Source organism: Episyrphus balteatus, chromosome 1 (genome assembly GCF_945859705.1).
Source record: "Episyrphus balteatus chromosome 1, idEpiBalt1.1, whole genome shotgun sequence".
NCBI lineage: Eukaryota > Metazoa > Arthropoda > Insecta > Diptera > Syrphidae > Episyrphus > Episyrphus balteatus.
In genome coordinates, this window is record NC_079134.1 from 172,550,481 (window position 1) to 172,571,211 (window position 20,731).

The 20,731-nt window shown below is 29.2% G+C and overlaps 1 protein-coding gene across 1 annotated transcript in view; it reads left to right on the forward strand.

The window, feature by feature from the left end:
* The window catches only part of LOC129921278 (alpha-1,3-mannosyl-glycoprotein 4-beta-N-acetylglucosaminyltransferase B), a 142,378-nt gene that overhangs the window by 80,694 nt on the left and 40,953 nt on the right, over positions 1-20,731 (forward strand). The window contains exon 3 of the mRNA XM_056003062.1: positions 12,663-12,969. Coding sequence (XP_055859037.1) covers positions 12,867-12,969 — 103 coding nt within the window. The 5' untranslated portion in view covers positions 12,663-12,866. The remainder of the gene's footprint in view (positions 1-12,662; positions 12,970-20,731) is intronic.

A 20,731-nucleotide genomic window follows, 5' to 3' on the forward strand; every position in this document is an offset into this window, starting at 1 on the left:
TGAAAGAATGGTCTCAATTATGGGTCACTGTGGTGTATGCGTAACATTTTTTAAAAAATAGTTTGTTAAATAATATTGTATGTACATTTTTCTTTTTATGGTTAATGGTTTTTTGAGACTTTTCTTAGAGTTTATATCTTTTGGATATGCTTGCAAACAGTAACCCAAATGATTTTAATAATGACTTACTGAGTAGTATTGTAATACAACTTGAAATTTTGGGTCTTATTGCCTCAGAGTGGTTTTGACTCCTTACAAAAATAACCTACTGTTGTGAAATCCCTTAATGTATAAAAGCCATAACTAAATCAAGATGATGTTGGCATGGATCGTTGAAACAACAGTTTTGTCTTGTTTTAATGACGTACAAAGAAAAACCTTCTTTAGCTGAATTAACTTATTCTTACTTATCGCGCAAATTCCACAGTATCAGATTTGCAATGATATATCCAACTTTTAGAAATCATGTACTGTATCTTTAAAGCCTTTCTTCAAAAGGGGGTCCAGTTGCGTTCAAGCGTTGAGCATAATACATATTAGTTCCTGTTTTTTTACTTGCTCAATAGGGCAAGTATTGGTTTCGTGTAAAAAAAAAAATTCGAGGTTTTAATCAAAACTAACATTACGATGATGGAGAAGTCCGAAAAAGTGGTTTTCGTCATGACGTCCGTCGGTCTGTGCGTCGGTGCTTCGGTGCGTCGGTGCGTCGTCACAAAAAGCTGTACATGAAGCTGCAGCCTAAACGGGTTGAGGGATTTTCTTGAAATTTGGTACATATGATTTTTTTGTAATTTCCAAGGTTGGTTTTTTTTGTTTTTTAATATCTCGCTTTAAACGTCCCATACAAAGTTTTGGAGTTATTGCAACTTTCTCGAAAACGGCTCTAACGATTTTGATGAAATTTAACATACGTAATGCTGTTTGCAGTTCTAACATAACTGCGTTTTTAGTTTTTCTCAAAAAATGCGGATAGTGAAAATATGACATTAACTCTTTTTTAAATCGCGGATGTCGGCTCTTCCCCTACATCTTAATGGAGTTATTGCAATTTTCTCGTAAATGACTCTAACGATTTCGATTAAATTTTACACAAGTAATGTTATACGTAAATCTAACGTAACTGCATTTTTAGTTTTTCTCAAAAAATACGGATAATGGAAATATGACTTTACATTTTTTTTAATCTTTGATGTCGGCTCTTCCCGTACACCGTTAATGAGTTATTACAATTTTCTAGACTTAATTTGACATACATAATGCTTTAAGTGATTTTAATATATGTAGCTAATTGCGTTTTTTGTTTTTGTCAAAAAAACACCAGTAACAAAAATATGGCGTAAGAAAAACTAAAAAAAAACAATAATTTCGTATGATTGCATTTCTTATGAAATTCCTTAAAAAAATCAAATTTTAACTAATTCAAAATTAAACTAAACTAATTTAAATCTTTGACATAAAAGCTACTTTTATCATAAGAGCAAGTACGTGCGGCCCCAGTCGTGCATTTTATTTTTCAAGCCTTGACGAATCACATAGCTAATGACTGGCATCGTCACAACTGGGACATTTGTACATTGTACAATGAATTTATTGTTCCCCTTTCAAATTGTACATACAATTTTAAATACTACACAAAGTTCAAAAACACCATCAGTAAAATTTGTGAATTTATTAAACTGGAAATGAATAATGTGTCAACAGGAAATATTTTCTACGGGTGGGACAACGGACAAAGAAAGAAAATATAGGGTATATGTCAACAGAATTTCTGAGAATGTTTAAAGAATATTTGTAACTAGATTTTGTAAAGTAATTTTTATTATTAAAGATTTTTAAAAGCTTGACTTCATCACCTGAATAGCATTTGGAAAAAAAAATATAAAAAAAAGGTGACTTTAGTTCTTACCAAAGTACTAAAAGTGGCTGAAGTCAACGATTCAAAATTCAAAATCTTTAAAAAAAAAAACCGAAAATTAAAAAGAAATTTTGTCCTTAGTTATTTTCAAAACCCAAATCATTTAGCACAGATTCACCATATTTTGAGTGTATAAATAGATTTGTTTTTTTTTTTGAACTTTTTGTTTGAGTCTCACTCACACGAACATTTTTTTTTAATAACCCCTAATAATGTCAAACGACTTGCTTTTAACTATAATAAAACACGTATTATTTTGAAAACGGTGTAAAAAATAAGTTCAAATAATATTTTTTTGTATATACATAAATGCAAAACTTCAAACAAAAACCTATCAAATATTTATTTTAAGGCACTCAATTAAAATTCAAAAATATAAACCAGTTAGTTTATCAGTTTACTAAAAACTAGTATTTCTGCAAATTAAAAACTATTGGTGCCATTTTTATTAGTAATATGGTGTACTGTTTCGATAAAGCAACATTTAAACTTTAAAAGAGATTTTTTGTTTAATTTTCAAAACCTAAAATTACGATTTATCAAAAAGTTACTTTATAACTGAGGCTATGAGAACAATTGTGGCGGAACTTTTTTCAAAAATGAGTTTTTCATAGAAATGGGTGGAAAATTATTTGATCAGATTTTTCTTTTTTCAAAATATTTTTTGTTTTTACTTGCTTTTATTTTTCAATTTTCTCATAAACTAGAAGACATAGAAATATATAGTTTTCAGTGTTTGAGAAGGAATCATTTGAGGCAGTTTTCTGTGTGAGTAATTTGTTTGCTAAAATTCACAGTCTGGACAAAAATAGTATACCTAAAATGAGTTTAAAAAAAAAAATTTTCGCCTATTTTTAACTTTGAAATCGATTATTTCAAAAACTATTGGTTATATTATGGATTTAAAAATTAAAATCAAATGTACAATTTTGCCTTCCAGAAATGGTATCATTTATTACTGTAAGTGTTGCCGTTGTTTTTTAATAATTTTTTTTTATTTTGATAATTTTTTTTTAGAAAAATGCCCCTCCCACCTAAACGGGGGGAGATAGACCCCCCTCTCAAAGGAAAAAAATGTTTGTTTGCTCCTCTACAAAAACCCGTTATCAAACCCTGGCGCCCAAGTTATCCTACTACGTGCCGAAACAACATTTTTGTTCTATACCTAAAAAAACGAATTTCTGTATCTGGGTTTAAATCGAAAAATTTTTTTTTATAAGCCAATTTTAAACTGATTTTCATAAAAAATACCTCGTTTGATTTGGAAATAAATATCATTTTAGAATATATTTTTATATATATAATATAAACTTTAATTTGATGTCGAAGTTGGATAAATGACGAAAAAAATGGAATTTTTGAACTTTGACAGCTTATAAATTTTAGGTGGTTTAACCGAGTTACATGTTTTATACATTGTTGAAAAGGTATATTTATATCCTATTAGAAACTGTAAAAAAATCGAAAATGGGTAAAAATTTGACGAAGCTAGATTTTTTTCAATGGGTGAAGGTCAAAAAAACAGTTTTTTGCCCCTAACTAATAATTTAGTAGGTATAGGTAGCATTTTTATGTAAATTATGAAAAATGAAATAAAGTCCCAAATTGTTTTTTAAAATAAAATGAAAGTAAGCCCCAAAATAAGTGTTGGGGTCTAATTTCATGGGGGCCTTATTTCGTAATGAAATTACACGGTGTTACAAAAATGAGGTTTTAAAATATACGCGGGCGGAGACCTATCAGGTTTTGTAGAGCTAGTCGCACTGAATACGAAACGGTATTTGAAAATCCCCTAACACCCCCAAAATCTGGAGTTACGGGCAAAAAACGGTTTTTTGGACCTTCACCCATTGAAAAAATTCTAGCTTCGACAATTTTGTACCCATTTTCGATTTTTTTACAGTTTCTGATAGAAGATAAATATACCTTTATAACAATGTATAAAACATGTAACTCGGTTAAACAACTTAGAATTTATAAGATGTCAAAGTTCAAAAATTCAATTTTTTTTGTCATTTGCCCAACTTCGGCATCAATTTAAAGTTTATGTTTTCAAAACAACATGCTATTTAAAAAATATATTCATAAACTATATCTATTTCCCAATCAATCGAGGTATTTTTTATGAAAATCTCTCCAAAATTGGCTTAGAAAAAAAAAATTTTCGATTTCAACCCAGATACAGAAATTCGAACTTTTAGGTATAGAACAAAAATGTTGTTTCGGCACGTAGTAGGATAACCTGGGCGCCAGGATTTGATAACGGGTTATTGTAGAGGAGCTCAATATAAACATCTTTTTCTTTGGAATGGGGGTCTATCTCCCCCCGTTTAGGTGGGAGGGGCAGTTTTCTAAAAAAAAATTATCAAAATAAAAAAAAATTATTAAAAAACAACGGCAACACTTACAGTAATAAATGATACCATTTCCAAAAGGTAAAATTGTGCATTTGATTCTAATTTTTAAATCAATATAATATTCCCAATAGTTTTTGAAATAATCGATTTCAAAGTTAAAAATAGGGGAAAAAATTTTTTTTAAAACTCATTTTATACTATTTTTGGCCAGACTGTGAATTTTAGTAAATAAATTACTTAAACAGAAAACTGCATCAATTGATTCCTTATCGAACCGTGAAAACTATATGTTTCTATGTCTTCTAGTTTTTGAGAAAATTGAAAAATAAAAACAAATAAAAACAAAAAATATTTTGAAAAAAGAAAAATCTGATAAAATAATTTTTCAATTTTCCCAAAAACTAGAAGACATAGAAACACATAGTTTTCACGGTTCGATAAGGAATCAATTGATGCAGTTTTCTGTTTAAGTAATTTATTTACTAAAATTCACAGTCTGGCCAAAAATAGTATAAAATGAGTTTTAAAAAAAATTTTTTCCCCTATTTTTAACTTTGAAATCGATTATTTCAAAAACTATTGGGAATATTATATTGATTTAAAAATTAGAATCAAATGCACAATTTTACCTTTTGGAAATGGTATCATTTATTAATGTAAGTGCTGCCGTTGTTTTTTAATATTTTTTTTTTATTTTGATAATTTTTTTTTAGAAAAATGCCCCTCCCACCTAAACGGGGGGAGATAGACCCCCCTTCCAAAGAAAAAAAATGTTTGTATTGAGCTCTTCTACAAGAACCCTTCATCAAATCCTGGCGCCCAACTTATCCTACTACGTGCCGAAACAACATTTTTGTTCTATACCTAAAAGTTCCAATTTCTGTATCTGGGTTGAAATCGAAAAATTTTTTTTTCTAAGCCAATTTTGAAGTGATTTTCATAAAAAATACCTTGATCGATTGGAAAATAGATATAGTTTTAGAATATATTTTTTAAATAGCATGTTGTTTTGAAAACATATACTTTAAATTGATGCCGAATTTTTGAACTTTGACATCTTATAAATTCTAAGTGGTTTAACCGAGTTACATGTTTTACACATTGTTATAAAGGTATATTTATCTTCTATCAGAAACTGTAAAAAAATCGAAAATGGGTACAAAATTGTCGAAGCTAGAATTTTTTCAATGGGTGAAGGTCCAAAAAACCGTTTTTTGCCCGTAACTCCAGATTTTGGGGGTGTTAGGGGATTTTCAAATACCGTTTCGTATTCAGTGCGACTAGCTCTACAAAACCTGATAGGTCTCCGCCCGCGTATATTTTGAGTGTTACACCGTGTTATGCCCCAAAAACAAAATGAAACAAGGCCCCCAAAAATGAAATAACACCCCAAAATTGGAGAAATTTCGTTGTTGTTGTTTTGTGTGTATTTTTTGGGGTTTTATTTCATTCTTTTATTGGGGCCTTATTTCGCGGAGCCGAAATGGGTCTCTTAATATTTTATCTATTTTAATAAAAAAAAAGATGTATGCAGCTTGCTACACTCAAAACTAGATGGAACTGAAAAAAGTGTTGTTTTTAAAAACCCTGTTTCTTAAATTTATCGTATCTCAAAACTAAATTTTATGGCTTACGCCACTATTGTTCTCATAGCCTTAATTGACATGCTCTAAATCTTGGTTTTGGCATTATATAACTTACCTCAAAAGTCTAGAAAATTCTAATATTCATAAGTCATGATTTTCAAGGTCAAACCATGTTAATTGGGTTAATTGATTTATAAAATTGAAAAAAAAAACAACACTTCAGATTTTCATGTCAGATCACACTGGTCGGCAAAAAAACAAAAAAAGTAGGGAGCAAGAACTCTGTTAGGTGATTTTAATAAACTTGAGTGTGCTGAATTCAAAACAGTTTGCAGATTTTTTCCATCACGTCTAGTTTTTGAGCTCTGCTCATCATAATTTCAGTATAAAGTCCAAAAAACTATTTTTAAATGAAATGTTTTTTGACATTTTATCTATAAATATTATTTTTCCGTAATATTTTGCTGTTTTTTCAACCGAATCAGGAGTCGAAAACTGAAATTTACTTCAAATCTGCTTCAAAAACCATAAGTTACCTTAACCACCCAGATTTTGAGATATCATACCTTTCTATACCAAATATCTTTTAGAAACACATAATTTTGAAAATAAAAATAAACGTATTTAAGACGATAAAATATTGCTTTTGAATATTGCATATGTAGTTTTGCGAAAAAAAAAAATAACGATGATTCAACGCGAAAAGTACCACAAAAACGCGTTTTTGACTTGTTAATATTTAAATATTTCGAAAACTTGACGTGCTAGTGAAATTTTTACTTCAGATTCGGAATCAGCACACAAAAGTCCTTTAGAAAAGTATGGTTTGGTTCAAGCTCCATTTTCGTTGCCGACCAGTGTCATCAGACATGAAAAGGTACACTACTTTTCAGAAACGTCAGATTGTCTTGATCTGTTTTTTGTTTTTTTTTTTTTTTTGAATCAGAAATAAACAAATACCTTTTTAAAGAAATATTTATGACCCATTTTATTTTTGAAGAAAACTGGGGTCAATAACCCAGGAAGTTTTTTTTACTGTGTGACCTATAATTTTTTTATAATTTTTTTAAAAACTAAGAAGTGTCATTTAAAAAGCTTAAAACTAAATCACATTATTGACTATAACTCTTATATACTACATATGTATCTCATTTTGGATGAAAAAGAAAATGTTTTTTCGTACTTGTTTACATTTAAGCGATAGGACCCGATATTTAAAAAAAATTACAAAAATTTAAATTCTCAATCAATGATTCAAAAAAATAATTTGTATGCCCTTAAAAAAAACTGCTCTAGTAACCTTTTAAATCTTTTTTTAACGCTGTGGTTCATAAAAAATACTACTGTGTGCGCTTAATAAGTCCTTAACCAAGTGCTTTCTACATTAAATAAATTAGAAACATCTACTCCACTCATTTTTTTTTCTTAGACCAACAGTTAATTTATTATTTTTGAATTTGTCTATTTGACTTTTCAATTTTTCCAGTGCCTTGATTACATTTATCTAATCTAATCTAAATAAGTCCTTTTAAATTGAAATTACATGTTACCTACTACAAAAATGTATAACATTACTGCAAATTTGATACACATACATTATATTCTTCTATAGAAAACTTTTGGTTTATATAAGCTTAAGGCTTTCTATCTTAAATTGCTTTGCCCAAACCATTCAAATTTTGCCCTCATTTTTTTTTTATTTTTCTTAAAAATACTCCTTAGTCATTCCAATGATTATAATAATAATTCATAAGAAATGTGTTCTCATGCAGAAAAGGAACAAAAAAGTAGCGCTATGAAAGGCTATAAGCTAAAAGCTAAGAGGCAAGAAAATTCTACAGAAAGACAAAAAGAATTTTTTGAGGTTATGGTGTGCATATTTTTCTGCTGTAAAACATAGGAATTTTCCTCGCTAAAACTTTGGATTTTCCTTCTTTTATTTTGTATGATGCTTTCAAGTATGTGTGTTTTATTTCTATATCCACAAAAAAACACACACACAAGTATGTGTATTTTACCATACTGCTGATGGTATCCATGGTTCAAAGAGCTGCGTTACCTACTTTAAAAAGGTAGAAATCCCCTAGTAACCATACTTTACACTGGGAAATAAAGCAAAGGATGTGAACACGCCACACCACATAGGACTAGGACTTAGAGATTATGTCCCTGACCAGTGATTCTGTGATTCCCCTTCGAAGAGCAGTCAAATGTAAAACTTTTTTAAAGCAAAAAATTAAAGACGAAAAAAAAAAAAATAAAATGATTGAAGAAAGTAAATTGACACGACATTATCTCATCTGATGGCGCTTGACATTGAAACGTTGTCATGTAAGAGATTTAAAATTAAAATCCATCTAATCAGGGAGCATATAGAGGTTCATTGGAGGTTGTTTTTTTTGTTTTTTTTCTTTTTATTATATTTTATATCCTGAAAATGGGTGTGTGCGCACCAGTTGGCAGTTTGATGGAATTATCTACGGATGAACGAAGGAATGCCTCAAGGTCAGAATGCTTAGAAAAAGAAGAGAAAAGAGGGGTTGTGGATTTTTGTGTTGAAGATTGATTGAAATAGAGGACTCAACTTGATGGTTTTTGAAAATAATGGATGGTCTGTAAGAGGGTTGAGGCTTAAGTTTTAAGGTTGTTTTTTTTTTCTATTCTCTGGTGGAGACAAAACTTTTAATGGGACAAATATTTATAATTAAGTATTTAAAGTGGGGATACTTAAAGGATTTTGATAAAGTAGGTTTCAATGGAATCAAATGAGCGTGTGTGTATTTATAGAGGCAAATGGAAATGTGTTTGATTACTGAAATGAAACTTTAATTGAAAACACTGTAAAAGTTCGAGTGATTTTTGAGTAGAAAATAAGGTAATTTAAATAATTTATCAATACAATAATATTTTGGATGAAATAGGTATTCAGTTTCTGTGTTTTAAGTGCTGACATGCTTAACTTTGGAACACGTGTAGTTATACAAGGTGTTCTCGCTAATTCTTGATTTATTCATACAACTTGTAGTTTGAAGGTCCTTTTAAAAAGCAATGGCAGGCCTGTGTTCAGCATTAGTCCATAAATTGATGCTTAAGGCGCACAGTGCGGCGACCAGTAGAAAAAAGTCAAAAAATTTGACCTTCTAAAACCGGTTTTGAAGAATGCAAAATTATAGCCAGATGTCTAAATAGATGAAGTGTATATTTTTTTTATTGTAAAATGCAACTAAAGCAAGCTACACAAGCTCTTAAAGGTAACATGTCAAAAGTAGGCCATTTAGTGATGATTTACGAATAGCTGCACCACGGAGTTAAATTGCTCCACTTAAACCGGTTTTTAATTGGATACTCGTAAGAAGGGTAAGCTTAATATATTTTATTGGTTTTTTTTGCACTCCAAAGTCTTAGATCGTTTTAATAACAAGTAACGGTTTATTGCTCACAAAAACAGCTTATTTTCAAAGTTCAGCATAATTTTTGATTCACGTGCATTCATCAAAAAAGTTAATAGGTTATAAAGTGGGAAATACGACCTTTCCAAAAAGGTATCATTCATCCGCGTCCACTCGCGTCCCTGCTAGCTATGACTGATTGTTTCAAGCCTTTTTACACACAATTTGTATGAAAAACGCACTTTTTGAGTTATGAAAATAACAATCCTTAGTGTACTTATATGACAAAAACTTATAACCCAAATAAAAAAAGGTTTTTATACACTATTTAGGTACTTGCCATGAGACTAAAAAATAATGTTAAAAGAAAAGATCATACAAATTAGGCTGTTTTGAGTTTTTTCCATACTTTGCACTGAATCAACGCACTGTGAGGCGGGATGAATTGAAAAAAAATAGGATATTCATTACTTTTCCATAAAAGGTCATACTTGAGATACGAATAAGTTATATAGGCTCCGGTAGAACTTGATTAAAGCATTTTCGTTCGTTATTTATTTATTCTAATTTTTGCAGATTTTAATTTTGACGCTAGATGGCGCCCCACGAGGGTTAAATTTTGTTCTCATTTGAAATAGTAAATGTTAACTAATGAGGTCATTTTCCTTTTATGCTTCAAATTCAAATTTTCTAACACCCTTCTTTCAGATTTGAAAAAAATCAGCCTTCCTCTATTTCGTTCCTCAAAATGCTTGTTTTTTTTTCTAACTTTTCTGAACTATAGTTTTACTACAAGAATTTTCATACAACTCTTCGCTTTCAATTCAAAATCGTGACTGTGGCCAGTTAAGTTGTTTGAATTTTTGAATTAATTACATCGCAAATGTTTTTCCATGAAAATATTATTTTTAATTTATTTAATTTTAAGCTTATTAATTAGATTAGTCAGACAAATTTCCATAAATTAATAAAAATGATCAATATACAACAAAAAATAAAGGTTCAGCTAATTAAAAACCTTAAAACACAGTCAGCGTTTTAATTGATCAATTATAACAATTCACAAAAACCGCTAATTTGTGCTAGTTTTTTAATTAGACGATATTCAATTGTATAAATTATTCAATTATAAAATAGGTAATAGGTGAATCAAATACTTAAACAATACCCAATAATAAAATACATTGTTCTTAAGAGACCTTAATAAACGAGCCCTTAATAAACGAGCCCTTAATAAACGAGCCCTTAATAAACGAAAACATTAATAGTGAGGAAGCTTTTAATATTGAAATAAGTATATTTTTATAGTTTGAAAAATAGATAAGATATCTGTAGGTTTTTGTGCAAGTTTTTAAGTGATCAGTTCATGTACGATGTAACTTACTTGAATTAAAATAGTTTCATTTGTGATAGAATTCTTTCTTAGTTTTTTTTTTTATAGTTTTTGTGTTTAATTTTTTTCGTTGCAAAAAAAAAAAATTATTTTTCTTGTCAATAAATTGTTCTCTAATTTTATGTAAAATGCGTTTTTATGAAAGAAAATTATATTTTCCAGCATAGAATAATAAAATATAAGGGATCAAAGTGAATAAATTTAATTTAAAGAAAAAAAGTACGTATACGCCCCAGTGACCGTTTTTTTAAAGATAATACAAAAATGTTCTTGTTAGAAATGGAAAGCATGTGAACTTTTCATTATTGCATTGCAGATATATTTTTGAAAATTCTAATGTGCAAAGTTTTAAACAAAAAGAAAGAGTTATAAAAATCTACATACTTACATACATCAGATCACTATTTGCGAAATAAATAATGGGAAGAACTCAAGTGTTCTGCATATACAGAGCAGAGAAGCGTCCAAATTTAATTATCTGATAACTAAACATTATAAATAAAAATTGGAAAAATGAAAAAAAAAAAACTGTTCATAGAATAGAAATACATTTTGTCCGAATATTCATTATTATTTGAATTTTAAATCAATTTAAATTTTATATCAATATAAGAACCAGATAATTCGCATCTTGTATATGTCCAATAGATTCTATTTGGGCGTCCTTTTAAATACAGTCTAGCCAGTGGACAGTTCTAGTCTTAATATATTTAGTGGCTAACTTTATTTTTTTATTTGGACTACTGAACTGAAACTTGGATTTGTCCATCAAAACTTCTCAGGACAATCATGAGAAAGTGCCGAATTTTTTTTTCTTAATAGTTTATCGAAAAGTGATCGCTTTCATCCAAACAATTTTATAAAATTAAAGAAAATAAAATTACAAATCTTTTATGTCTTATCCTTTTTGTACGATTGTTAGCTTTCCATCAATAGAGCTTTGGAGATTCTAAAACCACACTTTTTGATTTAACAAACAAAATGCTTTTTAAAGATTTGTTTTCATATACAAAGAGTATTGAAGCCATAATTCTTCAAAAAAACATGAATAAGCCATAAATTATTTTTCCTTATTTTTTCTATATAAATTGTTCTGTTAAAATAAGATAGATCACAATTCAAAAGATATAATTCAATAAAAAGAAGAAAATGTAATTATTTTTGTTTTCTTGTTAAAAATTTTACTTTCAATAGGTTTAATAACTTCAAGCACTTGCCAAAAACAAACCAAAAATGATTTTTGAAAACCAAATTTTATTTCAAATTTAACATTTATCAGCTCCAAAAATTATAAAAACGACTTCTACAGATTTCAAGTATGTAAATTTCAAGGCAAAGCAACTTTTTCGCCTAGATTAACGAAAAAAATTTTTGTTTTCGCAGGTCATCCTTAAAAAAGTAAAATTATCTAAAAAAAAATTTTCGAACCTAATTTTAAAAATTCGATAACGAGAATTAAAGTTGGTTCCAAGTCAACATTTAACGAAATTTTCTGATCCAAACCAAATGAATTGGTAATAGTTATCGTACCAATCTGATGGCAGTAATTGATAGTTGCTTACGAATGTTTTGTTTTCTTGTATGATTCTACTCTTAACCCTTTGTTGCAATTCTTTTCGCATTTTTCAGAAATTTTTGTTTGTAGTTATTCTCTTTGCTGAAGTTATTGATTCCAGTACTGATATTTTGTTCCTATTATGGGAACGCTTGTTAATGGATTTGAAAAAAAAAGTAGGGGGGTGTATGAGTAATTTTTTTATAGTTTTTTTTTTATTTCCACTCGCATTCTCACAGAAAAACAAACTTTTATAATTCCTTTTATGTAAAAGATTTTTAAAATTAAACTATAGTAATAAATCATCTCTTTATTATAACCCCCAACAAAAGTTAACTTCCTGAACACTCATACTCCGCCCCCAACACTCTCCAAATGTTCAAATGCATATTAATCAAATTCACATCCACCCAAATTAGTTTTCCTTTTCTTTTATTCATATTTTTTTCTTTCTTTCTTCCTTTCAGATAAGGACACCCCTGAGCCAACTTGAAGAAAGGAGCAACATCACCACCAATCTCAACCACCAAGCAACTGCAAAAAAAAAAAACACAAAAGACATCTTCTTCCATTCACAGTCGGGGAGGGCGGGAGATCTTTTGAATTAAAAAAAAAAACGAAATAAAATATTTATCAAATAAAAACTACAAAAAAATAACAAGGAAGAAAAAATGGGGCTACCACCATCACCTTTAAGGCGAAGAAGCTGTCTGATTGTGACAACTGTTATTGTCCTGGTGCCTTTCACAGTGCTCGTGTTAATTGTCGGTCCAGGTGAGTTTTCCACCTCTTCTATACTATCTCTTTGTGTCTCTACAATAAAAGTGTCGCCAATGTTTTCACTCTTTTAACAAATTTAGTCTCCTTTCATTTTTTTTAATTAATTTAACTGGCCAAAACTATATATTTTATGTGAGGGTTGGTGCGGAATTGGACAAAAGGTGTGACACAGAGAACAATGCCGCACCAATAAAGAAGGTCATATGATACCTTTTGCTATACTCTCTCTCTCTGTCCCCAGGTGGCGCTGTTCAGGACGAATAAAACGAATGTCAACATTGAATGGGGAATATATTATAGCTACAATCAGTCATGGGAATCCTTTGGGATTATACTCGTCGTGTGAGGGAATGGATGAGCAAATTAAAATGTATAACAGTTGACCGGATCAGATGCTTCTGCACCCATATTTGCTGCCCATGCAACCTTTAATTTAGATAATCGTTTTTGAGTGACACGTGCAAGTAGCACCTAGCAATTATTCATGTTCTATAATATGTGTGCTCGTGCTCGTAGTAGGAAAGTTGAAATAAAATGGCTAGCTCTATGAATGAGTTTCAATTTACAAATGAATTATCTACATTCAAAAGCGAGAGATATTCTTACATGACACTTTATTTGATGTCATGTGAATGTTAGAATGTGAGTTTGTAATATAAAACGATTGTGCCCATTTGGTGTAGTTGCGAATGTTGATTAGCAAATTAAAATGACATCAATTGGAGAACAATATTCAAAGGTATGCCACCTAGGTGGCATTAATATGTTTTATATATTTGATAGCGACGATTGATTGCAATTTGCGAACTTTACAAATTTTTTAAGTGTTTTTATTGACTTAATGATGAATGGTTTTGATGAATGTTAAAAATAATAAAATGCACTACTGGGTCGCACGAACTTGCTCTTAGAGTTCAAGTTGCTTAAATTTTTAAGACTTTTTATATAGAAATTTGAGAAATGTAGGTAAAAAAAATAAAAAATAAAAAAAAACATAAAATTCGTTTTTTAAAAGAACAAAAAAAAATCTATAATCAAATTGCCCTCCAAAACAAGTATGCAGTTTTATTTGATATCTTAAGGTGCATTTTTAGAAAAAAAAAAAAATGTTCAAAATCGTTAGAGAGGTTTTTTAAAAAAAACTAATTTTTTATAAATAATTTTTTGGAAAAAAAAAGTTTAAAAATAAAATTGGTATGCCATTTTGTACAAATCACTAATCAACATCTAAAAACAAAATTTCAAAAAAATCCAATGTCCCGTTTTCGAAAATTTGATTTTTCAAAAAAAAAATTTCAAATTTTTTTTAAAAATACAAAAATAATTTTTTTTCAAATTTTTATTTTTGGCTTATATTAATATTATATAATTGCCTTTTTACAAAAAGTTTCGTTGAAATCGAATATGTAGTTTCAGAGTAAATCGGATTTGAAAAAAATGGTTCTATGGCAGGTACCGTTAATAATAATTTTTAAAATAAATTTTTCTATTGAAAGATAGACCTTGTCTTAAAACTTATCATCATATTACTAAAATTGGTCTCAAATGAAAGATCAGAAGTTGCCACAATTTAAATTTCTTATAATATTTTAATTTGGTCGAAAAAATTTTGTTAGGTACTTATTTTTAAAGAGCTGAGAGCATAACCTGTCTCCTGATAAAGTCAAAATTTCAATTATTATTGGATAGAAGGTCCCTAGTTCACTTTATAGCTCACAAAAAAATAGTTGCAACTTTGTCCACCCGATTAAAAACGGAATTATGCCGCACCACGTCCGCACGGCTTTTTGACCGCCGCCGTGCCATTATTCTATTGCGCCGCACCATGATCAAAAATTCTATTCTCGTACTTTTACAAATGTTTAAGTCGTCTTCGAAGTTATTTTGACTAAAGCAATAAACTGCCAGTTCGTACTAACATGACTCGGTGGTCGAGTAGTTAAGGCATTGGGTTGCTAATTGAAAGTGATCTGCACACTCGGGTTTAAATCTACTTCTCGTCGGTAGTTTTTTTTTTATTTTTCAATCCAAAATTATTTATCATAGCGAAGCAAAATTTTCCATATAAAATGAAAGGGTGCAGCGGAGGTGCGGTGTAATTTTCCGCCAAACGGCGGTGGTGCGGCGGTCAAGATTTTTTTTTTTTTTAATTTCTTTAAAAATTCAATTTCTATTTTTACTAGGGCAATTCTTAAGAAAGTTTTTTCTGGTCAAATTATTATTATTTTAAGATCGGCTTTTAATTAAGCTTTAAGTTTTTTTTTGTTTGACTCTTCTACGATTTTTTTTAAACTACACTATCAGTCATCAAACCAAAATCTATTTTCTGGATTCTAACTATCAATACCTCAACTACGGATCTTTTTACAAAAATTTAAGGATGTATTATAAAATTTCCTAAGTTCTCTACAAAGAAATTAAGTCTACTTTGTTAAAAAAACAATTTTTCTTACATTTGAGATCAATTAAAAAAAGCTATCAAAATAGGTCTCTTAACGGTTATTTTAAGAAAATTAACCGTTTTTTTTATAACAATGGGCGATAAGATAAAAATCAGGCTTATTTATTAAAATTTAAAACACTAAAATAAAACTGAAAATTAACATGTTAATTCATCAAACCATTTTTCTGTTCATCAAAATTTTAAGATCAAATAAAACACCACATTTGTAAATTACTTATTTGTAATCAAATTACTATTATACGTGAACTAAACCAAATTGTCTCGATTTTATTTGAGCATTTTATTAAAAAAACATTGTTTAAATTTTAGATAAACCAAAGAAAAATTAAAAATTTTCAAAATTAGAAAATTGTATGAAAAGTTTTTTTTTTGGAAATTTAACTTTTTTTGAACACTTTTTCCTTATATGGTTCACACTAAAACCTACAAAACCTGCTAACCACAATTTTGCACTCTCTTGTTAAAAAGAATTGAACTAAACACTGAAATAGCAGTCCACCCTGTCTTTGTTTATAGTGTACACATTAGGGTGGTCCTTATTTTACTCTTTTGCGAAAATTGAATTGAGAAAATTGAATTGAGCTTTTTTTTTTTCCTTTAAAAGCAAATGATGAAATATCGAAAAAAAATTCTAAATGAAATAGGTTGAGGAAGGGTTAGGAATAAAAATTTGAAAAAATTGGGGCGTCCCAATTTTATTTTTCCTAAGGATCACCCTAGTACACATATTTATTTGTTTACCAGTGCATTGTTCAGTTATTTGAGCAGAAGTTAGCTAAAATTAAAAGTTTAAATCGTATTTGGTAGGAATTTCGATTAAATTTTGTACACATTTTTCTTATAGTGGATATTCGTACATCAAGAAAATATCATTCTTTTTATGAAGACCTTTTCTATATGCCAAGTGGTTGCAATTCTATACTATTTTCACGATAGGATACTTAAAAAAAAAGGACTAACAATTGTAAAATATAAAAAATAATATTTTCAAAAATTGTAGGTACTTATATAAAAAATGAAATAACAACAGTCATTGTTAAATTTAAAGAGGATTAAGGGTCTACCTTTTGTGTTCTCTTTAGTTGACTTTTTTTAAACAAAGAACATTCTTGTGCAGAGATATTAAAAATGGCATTTTTTTTTATATTTTTTTAAAAAGCCATTTGCCTTCTAGCAAAAACTCAACGGCCGAGAAGTGGGATGGTGAACAAACGAAAGGAAGAAGATGCGTTGCAAAGGTATATGCACTTTGCCGAGAAAATGCCATCCTAGATTATCTTTTATAATGAAATTTAATCCTGCTCAATGCAGTCAACGCGAATATATTAAACAAATTTTGTTGTTTTTTTTTATCTCTTTTTGGTTGTTGTTTTTTGCTCTAGGCTGTTATTTTACCGTCTCTGTCGCCTTTAAGGACATTTTTGCCATAACTGCGCTGTCTACCTACATTCAGCCCTTTTTTTTGGAAACAGTTGAGGAGAAGTAAGAGAAGAAGCAGACAAAGAAATCGCAGCAGGAAAGTTATTGTTTCTACCTTAGCTAACTCCAGGACTCCCATCCCAAGCCACTATGGGGTATATAAAATATTTCGCTAAATTGTTCTTTCGAGTCTCTATTGTTTTGTTATGAATGGAATTTAAGGAGAAAGAGTAAAGAGAAAAATTTGTATATACCAGGATTTCCTTCTGTTTGGTTGGATAATGAAATTTCATTTTTTAAATTTCTTTTCTTTCTTTTTGTATTTTGAATACAGACAGTGAAATAGAGAGACTCTGGAGGTGAAATGAACAGAATGGTTGAAAAAAAAATAAAGCATAAAATAGCTTATTCCTCTCTGTCCTCTGACCGAATTGTTTTGTCATTTCTGGTCAATGAACAGAATCCGTTTTTCAATTCATTTGCATGCGACAGAGATAGAAGTTCAAACATGAGTCTCGTCGTTGTCGTTGTCCTCGTGTGTCGACTCAATTCCGTATGTTCTACATTTTTTTGAAAAATATGTGAGATATATACGACACGAGGTACGAGTGGAACCACGAGCATCGAGCATACCGGAAACGAAACTGATGTGGATAATGAAAGAAACAAAAAAAATTAAAATGACAGATACAGTTGCATTCGTTTTCAGATGAATGATTTATTATAGGAGACATGTGTGACAATAAAATTTAAAAAAAAAATCGGATTTAAATGAAGTTAAATAAAAAAAAATATTATTTTAGAAGTAGGTATGTATACAGGGTGTCCCAAAAGTTAACGTCGAAACGAAAACTGCAGATAGGGTAGGTGGTGACAGTTATAAGAAAAATAACACTGGTCGGCAACGAAAGTAGAGCAGTAGGAAAACCCTACTTTTCTAAAGGTTTTTTGTGTGCTGAGTCCGAATCCAAAGTCAAAATTTCACTGGAACGTCAAGTTTTCGAAATACATGAATATTAACAGGTCAAAAACGTGTTTTTTGGGTAAATTTGACGTCAAATTGCATCACCGTTAAGTTATTTTTTTTTTTGCAAAACTACTTATGCAATCTCGAAACGCCATATTAAATCGTCCTTAAGGTACTTATTTTTTTTTTTTTTAATTTTTTTTTTCTCGAAGATATTGAAAAAAGAAATTTATGATAAATACCTCAAAATCTTGCTTGTTTTTTTTTTTTTTTCAAAGTAATAAATGTTTTTTTTTTTGAACCAAATTCCAGTTTGCGTCTTCTGATTTGGACTTAAAAAAAACAACATATTACTGAAAACTATATATTTTTGAATAAACATCAAAAAAAATTATTGAAAATTAGTTTTTGGGCGTTTAAAGCGAAAATAGTGATGAGTGTAGCTCAAAAACTAGACGTGATAGAATAAATCTGTAAACAGTTTTGAATTCAGCACACTAAAATCAATTTAAATCACCTTACAAAGTTCTTGCTCCCGACTTTTTTTTTGTTTTTTTTGCCGACCAGTGTAATTAAAAAAATCGCAGCCATAAATTTTGTGAGTTATGGGCATTTGAAAAAAAGTCGGAAAAAATGGTCACCCTGTGACGGTTTTTCATTTGCCGTGACTAAAAATCTTAATTTTTCTCATTTTTTTCTTTTGTTACGGATCCTTGAATAACCCAAATCCTACCAAATGCATTCAAAAATTTTAACTCATCTGCATCAGTTTTAAAGCAAATATTACTTTTTTGCCCAACTAAGTACTAAAAAATTTTACATGACTCTAATACAATGAACATAACTCACAAAATATATGCCCATAACTCAGAAAATATATGGCTGCGATTTTTTTTTTTATTTTTTTTTTAAAACTATTACTAAACATTTTGGACAGTGGTTTGCGTTTGTTTGGATTTTTTGAACACTGCGTTGTTGATAATCTAATGGTTATAACGGTTTCGCCTTCTTTCTTGTTGTATATTTAGAAGGGTCAAAAAACCACTTTTTCGAATTTAAAATCCTAATAGCGCGGAAAAGTTTCGAATGGTGAAGACTTAGGGGTGTTTAAAAAATAATCAAAATCAGTTAATATCTTTTGCCTGCAGTTTGGTCTTGAAACTTGAAAAAAAAAAATTTTAAAAATTAAAAAAATTTTTTATTATAATAACTTTTAACAACTCTTTTAAAGCTGAGAAAAATTGGATTATCGTTTACAAATCGGTGCATAACTTTCACATTTTTAAAGATAATTGAATGAAATAAATTTTATCATTTAGATAATAAACAATTTGTGCACTTGTAATTAAGAGAGAACAAAACATAATAAAATTTTCGTTGTTTTAGAACGACCTGAAAGATATCGGTTTGTTTCTTAGTTAGAATAAAATTTTTATTTTTTTTTTATTTCTTTTTTGGATTGAGATTGAATCAAACTACGGAGTAAAGCTATTTGGAAAAACTAAAAATTTATTTTTCATAGAAACAAATTTATCGAAACTGAAGCTATTTTTCTTTATGTTACAATGTTTGAACATGTGTAACTTCTGCAATTATTAATAAAATTCATCGAATTAGTTTAAGAAATATATATTAAGTTTTAAGGTCTTAAACAACAAAAAAAAGTTTTCTTAACTTTTATTTTTAAAGTGGTTTAATTTCTAGCTAAATATTAAGTAGAAAAATAAATTGTTCAAATTGTGAAAGGACTTTTGGACTTCCGAACTTTTGGTGTTTTGAAATTAGTCGAAATAATGCAAAATTCCTATTTTTACGATATTTTTCATTTTTATGGACCGTTTGGTAAATTTGTATTTTTACCAAATAAGAACTAAAAATGAAGTTGGCACAATCAGTGAAGGTCATGAACTCGCTGCAGATTTTTAAATTCTGTCGGTCAGTGGTGCGTCAAAAATCAATTGCACGGCCATTTCGACGAAAAGTCATATGAAATTTAGGCCACTGAAGCATATAAGTTTGAGAAATATGAAAAATCTTCCAACTTTTATTTTTTCAAAATGGTGGTTCCAAAATGGTGGACAGAATAAGCTAGAAATTTAACTAAATGGATGTCAAAAAGCCGTTCGCTCCTGAATTTATGTAGAACTGTTCATATTCAATGAAAAAAAATTTTTTTGTTTAATTAAAACAAAGACCAAAAAGTACCAAAGTAGTAAAACACAATTTTAGGCCTTTCAGCATTTCTTGGATTTTTTGTTAAAGTATAATGTATATCCAGATACTTGGACCACTGTTTTTGTTTGTTTAAACCTGTTGCAATTGAATGCCAATGCAGAGTCAAGAGTTTTTTCAATCCGGCACTTCAACTTCAATTTTCTTCTTCACTTCAGTTCGGAATTCGTTTCGATCGAATTTAGTCGCGCCTCGCATGTATGCTCGTTTTAATGATCGATTTGGTAAATTTTTAGATTTTCGGGTTCCTATGTTGAAATTATGCTAGCACAACAAATACGAAGTCCTAAAGTTTAGTTTTAAACGTAATTTGCAAAAAAAAAACATTTCCAGGTTTTCGGAAACTGGTTTCTTGAAGCTCTTTTTCAATAAATAAAATATAATTATTTAAATTTTCCAATTTTTAGTTCTCAAGTGATAACACTACGAACCCAAATGTTCATAATCTCCTTCAGCTTATTGTAATTTAAATAAATATGTATACAAAATTAAAAAAAAAACAACTCATTGTAAATATTTAATTAAATCTTCCCTTTTGTGTTGGGATTTTTTTTTTTTTTTGAAATTCTTCCATGAAACTTTATCTCTCATGCAAATAAATTTAATCAAATAAATTAATCCACTTAAAGTATTCCGTTATCAAGTCTTCTTAAACTCTTGCTACTCTTGTATAC